This window comes from Chlamydomonas reinhardtii, chromosome 12 (assembly GCF_000002595.2).
Source record: "Chlamydomonas reinhardtii strain CC-503 cw92 mt+ chromosome 12, whole genome shotgun sequence".
NCBI lineage: Eukaryota > Viridiplantae > Chlorophyta > Chlorophyceae > Chlamydomonadales > Chlamydomonadaceae > Chlamydomonas > Chlamydomonas reinhardtii.
Window position 1 is genome coordinate 1,452,587 of NC_057015.1, and position 9,665 is coordinate 1,462,251.

The window sequence follows — 9,665 nt, forward strand, 5'->3', positions numbered from 1 at the left end:
GCTGGTGCTTGTTGGCTCAGGCTTGGGGCAGCACCGTTGGCACATTACAATGTCGTCATGATTAAGCACGAGTCCGTGATGAATGCTGCTGGGAGCCTCCCATCTCGCCGCACCCGTCGTCAGTACGTGCGGGCATCTAGTTCAGCCATCACCTGTATCCATTGGCACCAGCCGCCCTTCTGTGTTTGCCCGTCAAAACTTCACACGCCGCAGCGGCACGGGGCGAGGCCACATGCCCATCCCCTGCGTGCGGGGACGTCTTCCCGTGCGTCTTCCCAGCACCCGTATGCCGCGGCTCTTCGCCTGCCGCTATTCCTGCCGGGCGGCTAGGGCCCTTGTACACACCACTTCTTGCCGTCAGCAAGCATCCTGCTGTCCGCAATCACCACATGGCCCCCTGTAAAACAACGCACAGTACCACCCAACGAGAGTCTGCAGTTCTAGGCTCACATCATATATATTCCAGTTTAGTCATACTTAGTATTTCCCTGTCCTCCTCTGCTGCGTCGGGTCGCGCCGCTTCCTTAGCGGCCGGCAGCGGCCGGCACCAGCGGCTTGGCAAAGACCGCAATGCTGGTCAGAGGCTTGCGGTCGGAACCACGGCCACCGGACGCGAAGTTGTACCCAATCAGGCGAACGGTGCCGCCGCCTGCAGGCACATGTAGGCACATGAGACGTCGTCAGCAATCAGGCAGGCGTAGCCAAGTGGCGAGCTGGCACGCGCGGGGATGTCCATATCCGGGGGCTGCTGACGCCAGCACAAGGTCACTGCTGTCATACCGTAGCATCATACCCTACCAACGTCGGGCAGTGGTACTCAAGGTGTGAATAAGCTAGCTCCCGGCTCCGACTTACTCATGGTCGTCAGCTCCTGAATGACGGCTTGCTTGCTGCCGACCACGTTGGCTGCAAACACGGTGGTACCGATATTACACCTGCACACGCAGCGTCGGTGAGGTCAGGACTCGAGGCATCAGGTGCAGGAACGGTCAGGTTGGGTTACAGCTTTTAGGGCTGAGAGGACAGGGAGGCGAGAACCCAAGAAGGTATTCTGCGGCAGTTCATGCATATGCGAAGCGTAGACCTGCCCAAGACCACAGCGAAGCGAATGCGGGGGCCCGGTTGGTCGTAAAAGTACCCATGCGGGCCACAGTCGCACGCACTTGATATATCGGGTGACTTGTTGCGCACGCCAGCCCGAGGACCGGAGCTCGGCGATGGCGCTGACGACGCGGTTCACGCGCAGCTTAGCTGCCACAGCGCCCTGTTGCGCAAGCAGAGCGGGAGCGGTGGGCGCGTAAACCGTAAGCATTTGTGATTCTTGTGCACGGGCGCACTGATACGACTTGGTGAAGGGGTGCAGCATAGCCGTATCTGGTCACAGTGCCACCTCACACACAAGACGGCACACGGCATGACAAAGCAACTGCACGTGAGAGCACACAACTCACTGTCATGCAGGACAGGTCGGAATAGCCGGTCAGGGACTGCAGCAGCGTGTTGCGTGCCGCGTCGGTGAGGCCCGAGGTGAACACGATGGAGAGGACGGTGCGCTTGGCTGAAATCAGGCTGGTCAGACCAGCAAGCGTGTCATTGGAGAGCGCAGCCTGTCGGACAAGAGGGGCGGCAGGCAGCGCCGGTAACCAACATGGATCAGTGATGGTCAACGACCAGATGCCTTCACAAATACCCTGCATGGCAGGTCATGGCATAATCTCGTTTGGCGCCAGCCTACACGCACCAGCGTAGTGTCGAAGGCGACGTGCACGGGGGCACCGTCCACAGCGTTCGGCCACACCAGCGGCGTGCTGCCCAGCGCGTTGATACCGTCCTACAGGCAACAGGTCATGGCGGTGAAACAGTTAGGACACTTCCCCTGTTGCATGCATGCCGGGACCATGCATGCACGCATGTGGCGATATAGGGTTTGTTCCTAGCCCACGTATGTTGCGCCGCGCGCAACAACCTGTGCCATGCAGGGCACAATAATAAAGCCCACGGCGGGCCAAGCTCTGCATCCGCGTTATCCTCCAAGCCTCCCCGGCCTCCTTCGCATGTGACGACCAGTGCCCGCCGGTGCCAGCCCCACCCACCCGCAGCTTCTCCTTGTTGGCGCTGTCGGGCTGCACCTCGGGGTCAGACAGCAGCACCACGTCGGGCGTCTTGCCGCCAAAGGGCGCGGGGGGCGGCCGGCCGGTGGGGGGCGGAAGCGGGGGCCTGCAGAGCCGGGGGCCATTGTATGTTGGGGCGCGTGTGAGGCGTTGCCGGGACCAAAGCGTGGAACTCTCACCCCGCAGCGCCAACACCGGATGATAAAAGCCGTGAATACGGAATGTCACAGAAGATGCAGCAGGCCCGCCTACCTCTTCGCAGGCGGCGGCGAGCGCACGGCTCCGGGGCTGGAGGTGTCGCCCGGCAGCATGCGGGTGGTGAGCACGGCGGCGATGGACGAGGTGGCGGACAGGCGCTGAGCTAGCGGCAGCTCCCGGTTGGCCGGCGCGGTGCCGTCATAGCCGCCGTTGGTGAAGTCGTAGCCGATCTGTGGAGTGGTTGTACTGGTATGAGGTCATGATGCAGAGGGCGCACCTTCCAATCAGCTTACATGCTGCTTGGATGTACCCATGCACGTTACCAAGCGTCTCATGCCTCACATTGCACCCGAAAGCACCTCACAGCGCCCTCCCTCCCCCCTCGTTGGGTCCCACGCACCAGGCGCACGACGCCGCGGCCCACCGACAGCTCCCAGAGGACCGCCTCGGTGTCGCTGCCGTCCACCAGCACCACCCGGCGGCCGGAGTTGCAGGTGAGCGCCACCGTGTTGGCCACAAGCTGCACAGGCCAGGAGGAGGCAGTGATAAGGGCGGGGGAGATGACAAGGGCAGGGGAGGGACGTGCCATGCGCGACACGTCAGTCGGACGAGCGGGAGTGCTAGGAAAACAGGAAGGCCCGAAAGCAGCGCCAAAGTGCAGCAAATACGGTAGAAGCAGATCGCGCGATCTGCTTTGCCTGGCGGGCAAGGGGGCGGCACGGCACTACGGTACTCACCGACATGGCTGCGGGGTAGCGCGGAATGCCCAGCACGCCCGTGAAGTTGGACTCGGGCACGGCAGTGAGCGAGCCGCGCACCATGACGCGCTGCGGGGGCCACGGCAGCAGCATGGCGAGGTGAGGCGAGGCAAGGCGTGTCAAGGATGCCAGAATCATGAAAACCACCAACAACCGCCCGGCCCCGCATAGACCCCGGCCCCGAATGGAGCCAGATCAGGTGGCCCTGCATCCCACTACATGCTCCACACGCTACCCTTGGCCCCTCCTGCGGGACGGTATGCCAGCGCGCCTACCTTGCTGCAGTTCACCGCGAAACCCATGATGCTAGACACCAGGGCTGACAGGTCGGGTGCCGAGTCCTCCTCAGTCACCACAATGCTCAGCATTGTCTTGCCCAGGCTCAGCTTCTCGTTCAGGAACTGCAGACAGAGCGCCGAGTGAACGTAGGGCACTGTATCTGAGGTGGCGTCGGCATACCCAACCGTGCTCGGCCCTCTCGCCAGCATGGCTGCCTTCAACATTTTCCCCTCCCCAGAACGCCCCGCAACACGACGCCCGGGGCACTTTCCCAAACTTAGATCCGACGCCCGGGGCCCGCTCACCGCCTTGGAGCCGTTCGACAGCTTCACGAGCGTGTTGTCGTACGACACGTGCACGGGCGCAATGCCGGGGTTGGGCCGGTCCAGCACGTTGCCCTGCCCCACCAGCTGCAGCACCGTCAGCAGCAGCTGCGTCTTCCGCAGCGTGTCGAAGGGCAGCGCCTCGTCCGTCAGAAGGATGGCACGGGCGTCCGGGGCTGTGGGGAAAGTCCGGAAGCGGTGGGGGGCAGGGTGGCGAGTGCGTTGATAGGGGAAGGTCGGGTCTGGGCCATAACTTCACGTACGCTAAACATTGCTGGCATGGGACGCTGGAAGCTGTAGAGCAACCAGGCCATTGGGTGCTTAAGTGTCCGCTCACATGGGTCAGGAGGCGGGCTGGGCGGCATGGGCGGCATCTGCGGCGGCGACGGCGGCGACGGCGGCGAGGGGGAGGGCGGCCGCGGAGGCGGTGAGGGCGGCGGGGGCACGCCAGGCGGAGGAGGTGGGGGAAACGGCGCCGAGGGCGGGCCGGGCGGCACGTACAGCAGGATGGTCTCCCAGTCCGCCACACGCGAAGGCGCTGCGGGGGGCAAACACCAAAGGAGCTCAGCAGGCGGTGTTCGGCTCCAGGGCAGCTCTACGCAGTCTAGACGACTAGCTTGGTTCCAATTAAAGCGCTCAAGGCCACAGCACTCAAGGACACCGCAGACAAGCCACGCCACACATGCTGCGCTCACTTCCCCAGTCGAAGCCCAGCAGCTTGACCCAGCCGCCGTTGGGTGTGTAGAACATCATGACGGGCGCGGCGCCGTCACTGGTGGCGTACCAGGGCGCGCCTGCAGGCAAAGCAGCCGCGTGGGGACCGGCACCAACTAATTGTCAGTACAGGTGAGTGCGGGTGGGTTGCGCGGGCCAACGTGCATGAAACGCGCCGCTGTATACCCGAAGCCCACAGCTCTCCCTACCCCGGGATGCACAGTCGCTGCTTACGTAATGCCATCCCCCATCGTAACTCTAGGCTCCCGGGGCCCGGCACCGCTTCCCCGGGCCCGGCACCGCCTGACAAGATGTCACCAGCTCTCTGCAGACACGCTGGCAGCCTCTGCCACACTGGCCCCATCCCCACCCCACCCCACCGGCCCGCGGCGGCGGCGCTACCCGCCTCCTGCATCGCACACGCACCGGCAGTGCAGCGGAAAGCCAGGATGTTGGCTCCGCGGCTGGCCGCGAACAGCGACAGCGGCATGCCGGGCAAGTCAAACACCTGGTTGGCGGCGCGGGACTGGGACTCCTGCGGGTGTAGAGGGGTAGCAGGGGGTGCGGGGAGAAATTGCGGCGTTGGCAACTGCATGTATGGGCATGTGTGTGACCCCACAGGTTGCCCACAGCCCCTCCACTCCGGTCCCACTCGAGCCCCTAATGGCCAGCGGCTCTCGCCAGCTTTGCCTGCTCCTGTCCCCCGCACCCACCCAGCCGCATCCGGGGCTGGCTCCGCCCAGGAAGGGCGCCAACAGGGCGTTGTAGTCCTGGCCGCCGATCTGGTTGGCCGCCAGCACCAGCAGCGAGCCCGACCGGTCCACCAGGTTCACCAGCGCGCGCCGGTTCAGCTGCGGAGGCGGTGTGAAGGGCGGGTGGAAGGAAGGGCCAAGGGAGGTAGGTGGGTGCGGCAGGTGGGCGGGTGGGTGAGGAATGTGGGTGGGATGGTGAGGCAATGACTAGGGTCTGAGGCATGGCCCACCCTGGCATGTGGCGGCTTGTGCACGGGTGCTGCGGTTGGAGCTATGGTCAACTGCATGATCGCGCCCGGTCAGCTGTCCCATTTGCCTCCTGCAAGCACCACTGGTACTGACTAGTGCTGAATCCAACAGGCCCCCATCCACACACCCACAACTCACGTCCGACATGTCGTTAAGTGTGTTGGTCATCATCACGTGCGTGCGCGCGTCCAGCGACAGCGGCACGGGCCGGCCGCTCACCACCTGGGCGCCCAGCGCGGAGCCCACACCCTGTGCGCATGCGGGCGACACGCAGCGAGCCTTAGCAAGTCGCAATGAGTGAGGTGTGTGCTTGGGAGCAAAGGCGGTGGTAGGTTAAGGCTCTCAGAGGGTGGTGTGTGACAGCTGCGGGCTGCGCGGCCCTCTCCACACCCGTCTTGGTGTAGGCCACTATGCCCCATTCCTCCACCTCATCCGCCCCCCTCCCACAAAACCGGGTTGGCAACCCCGCCCACCCTCACCAGCACACTAGCGACCAGGGCCGCCTTCCGCGTGACGTCATTGCTGTTGTTGGGGTCCGGGTCCGAGTACACAACCACAGGGGGCTGCGCGTTGGCCTCAATCGCCGCGCCCAGCTGCAGAGCCGACAGCGCCCCAATCAGCAGCAGCAGCGGCGCTGCTACTGCCGCACCTCTTAAACGCGGCATTGATTGGGCTTTCCCAGGAATCGGCTAGAAAGGTTAGTTGGCTGTCTGTGTTTGCTCCTGCCAAAGGGCGAGGGTTTGCAGCAGCGCTTGCTTGGGCAGGACCTGGCCGGGCGAAAAAGGCAGGTGCACGGGGGGGGGGGGGGGCAGTGCACACGGTCTTCGGTCAGCAGCAGCCAGTTGCCAAATTGTAATTGAAACATGTTCAATGAAACTAATGTAAAGCTTCGAGGCGCCATGGCTTTGCAGTATTGGACTGGAGCTGCACGCCAGGTGTGCAAGCGTGCGCAAGCGGGTGGTTAGAATGCTTGCGCGGGTCGACTGGAGACGGCCCCCAGCATGAAGACTACGGCAATTCTAATGATACGTTGTGTCAGTAGAACCCTAGCAGAGCGCAGTCGAGGCCGGTTTAGGCGGCCAGCTCACGCTACGCGCGACCGAACGACTGCGTCTGAACCGACAAACGCGCTACTTTCTTGTGATAGTGTATTCAAAGGATAAGAGGAAGCATATGATGAAGGCCCGACTGCGAGTGTTAGAGTCAGAGCGCCGCTGATGCCTGGCCGTTTGCGAACCAGCGGCTCGTCTTGTCTCCTCACCTTGCTTGGAGTTCAGTAACAAGCTGTAATAAAGCTTTTGGGTTGATGTAACAACTAGTATGGACAACTATACTCTGGACGTGTGCAAGCAAGACAAGCGTGCTGGCGCCGCACACTTTGTGCTCAAGCGTAGTGTTTTACAGCTATACAGATGTACACATACGGGGTTGTGAAGATTAACACCGTCCAACATGCATGTCGCGGCGACATTGTCGCCGAGGCTGGCGTTAGTGGCGGGCGGTAACCCCATCGCTGCGACCGCTTCCAGCTCGCCCCGCTGCTTGCAATGCTCGAAACTGGTCATTGTGCATTATCATAAACAAATACTTGGCGTGCATACTTCACATTATAGCTGCAGTGGTGGGTTATCCTGTTTAATGAGCCCCAGCTGTCGCTAAAAGCATTTGCGCCTGGACACATCAGCGGTTAAACCCGAAAGACTGTGGGGGGCTAAAGTTCTGCGGTTATTGATGGTTGGCCTTGGCTACCGTTTCAGTGGAGAGGCAGCTGATATCGAGGCCAATATTACACGCATTACTACGCAAGAACTGGATGTTGCCTCCCTCATGGGGAAGGTACGCGAGAAGTTTGAGGAGGACTGGGCTAGCAACAGGTTAGAGGTTAATCCACGGGATTTTGTGACGCAAGCAGGGGTCAAGCCTGGCGTGAAGATATGTCGTTACAAGCATTGGATGGGGGAAACACGGCACACGCAAATCTACATTCCTCGAGCATGGCATGTCTCCATGATGAGATTCAGGATGGGCGTGTGGATGATTGAGGCTAACAACCCACGCGGTGCGCAGGGTGCGCACAGGGAGAGAGCACAGAGAGTATGTCCAGGGGAGGGGGGTGTGCAACTCGGCCTGGATCCAGGGTCGCGCTGCATGGGACCCGGCCAAAAGGTGTTCGGACCCCTCCCAAGGAGCTCCCGGCCACTCATTTGTGTATGTAAGACAACTGTATAGTCATTAGAACTGATAGCGAAGGGCCGCAGGGCCCCCTCCAACATTTCGAGGGTTTAGAGCCATTCCTGAGCGATTTCATGACTTGACATATCCTATGGCGTGAAACACTGAAATGAACTGGAACGCTCGTTTCGCGGGGATCTGGCGTGTCCTGGAGGCCCTGGGCGCCCTGCGAGCGACGGTGAGACCAGGGGAGAACGGGGAAATGGACCCTTTGCGGCCTCGCTGAGCCTCCTAAGGAGCTGCTAGAGCCGACCTAGGCATCTGCATCCCAATACCATGTCCCAGCGGGGGTGGGTGCGGCCTTAGGAGGCCAGGAGGGTGCTGGTTGGGCCGTTTCCAGGACCGCATGGGCACGTGAGAGTATCTGACACGAACCGGGACGCAAGTTCCACTATTGAGTCCTGATGACTCAAGAATTGCAAGTGCACTTCGTCGTAGCCGGGGGAGGGCCTCCCATGGTTGTAGTCGCCTAGGCTGAGTGCGTTGGCCGTGTTGCGCGGCACAGTGGCACGCACGGGCCTTCAACGCCCATCCCGGTAGTTCTCACTACCTCCCTCAGTTGGAACAGTCAGTTAAAGGAAGCACGCAGGGCAGCGTAAGACATTTGCAATTTGCACGTTCGTTTGGAGCAGCGGGGCGCAGGGACCTGGCTTGGGACCTGGGAAGGCCATACCAGACATTGTCATCTTAAGGGGCACAGGGGAGGCATGACACGTAATGTAAGTAGCATGTATGCGTTTTACGTCCGGTGAGGTGTTGGGGGATCCCGGTCCAGGTTCCCTCTCCTCCCAGCGCTCCCAGGCGCTCCTCCAGGGCTGTCTTCCGGCGCGCAGACCCGCGCACCCCTGTTAACACCAATAGACACGGACCAAACCCCTGAATATGGCATCTGTACGTATGTCTAGAGCGGACGGCAGGGGCCGCTGGCTTCGGCGGGCCTCGGAAAGGGCTCCAAAACGGCCATGTCTCTGCAGGGTCTGCCCAGTCTCTGGTCTCGCAAACTAGGAGCTGCGCCCGTCGCTTTCTGGAGGTCTCATCAGTTTCATAGTTAGCGGAAGAGCCTTTGGGGTGATTGCAAGCAGCCGGAATTTCGCTCGTGGTGTTTCCAGTGCGCGCAATTTGTCAATGGCCGGCCCGCTACATGGACTGGTTTCTGGCCCGCTATCAGTTCTAATGACTATACAGTTGTCTTACATACACAAATGAATGGCCGGGAGCTCCTTGGGAGGGGTCCGAACACCTTTTGGCAGGGTCCCATGCAGCGCGACCCTGGATCCAGGCCGAGTTGCACACCCCCCTCCCCTGAGTATGTCCGCTTTGCCACGCTGATGGGGAGGAGCATGTAGAGGATGAGAGGCATGTGCTGCTTGAGTGCAAGGCGTACGATGATATCAGAAGCACGCTGTGGGAGGTGATTCCCGCGACTATGATGGACGCGATGGCCAGTGGTGACCAGAGGGGTTTAGCGCGTGTCATTCACGCGATAAGGCTGCGACGTAACGACCTTACGGCGCGACCAATTTAGATATATTATTGCATGAACTGTTTTGCTTTTTGGGCTGAGCCCCCCCAGCGCAGCGTTCCAGGGGGGGGCGAAGCCCCCCAGGAACACCCCTGTCCGTGGCTGCGTTCGTGCGTCGGCAAAACATAGCATACTGGCGCAAACCGCGAGTGCTACGTATTATTATTTGTTAATGTCTATTGCGTGTAAATAGGTGGCAGGGAAAATTCGGGCGGAGCGAGAAGTGCCTTCGCGCGTCCATGGACAATTGACTTTCGCGAGGTCGCAAGGAAAGCATCCGGTGCCCGCTGATATGCAGTCTCTAAGGCAAACTATGTTGGCGGCAAGCAAAGCGGGGAAGTATATCGAAAATTTTGAGCGACTTGCCGAGCCATGCCTGCCGACGCGCCAGAATGCCGAGAAGCCCCGAGGTCGCCCCCGCCCCGCGCCTAGCCCTTTGAGCGTGGGGCGCCGGGGAGGTGTTGAGTATGGCAGGAGGCTAGAGAAAGGCTTGGGGTGTTTGGGAACGTGACAAGGCACGCATGCGT

At 61.3% G+C, this 9,665-nt stretch overlaps 1 protein-coding gene across 1 annotated transcript; it reads right to left on the minus strand.

The window, feature by feature from the left end:
• Positions 1 to 32: 32 nt before the first annotated feature.
• CHLRE_12g487700v5 (uncharacterized protein) lies at positions 33 to 6,794 on the minus strand. The gene is made up of 18 exons (XM_043067868.1): positions 6,646 to 6,794; positions 5,864 to 6,151; positions 5,523 to 5,633; positions 5,097 to 5,234; positions 4,810 to 4,918; positions 4,365 to 4,463; positions 4,007 to 4,207; positions 3,652 to 3,845; positions 3,343 to 3,468; positions 3,047 to 3,136; positions 2,710 to 2,829; positions 2,364 to 2,539; positions 2,094 to 2,217; positions 1,742 to 1,831; positions 1,452 to 1,607; positions 1,164 to 1,264; positions 856 to 935; positions 33 to 649 (listed from the first exon to the last, which is right to left on the minus strand). Exons 2-18 carry the CDS (start codon positions 6,047 to 6,049, stop codon positions 525 to 527), a joined length of 2,226 nt encoding a protein of 741 aa, XP_042918067.1. The 5' UTR covers positions 6,050 to 6,151; positions 6,646 to 6,794; the 3' UTR covers positions 33 to 524.
• Between the last annotated feature and the right edge of the window lie 2,871 nt (positions 6,795 to 9,665).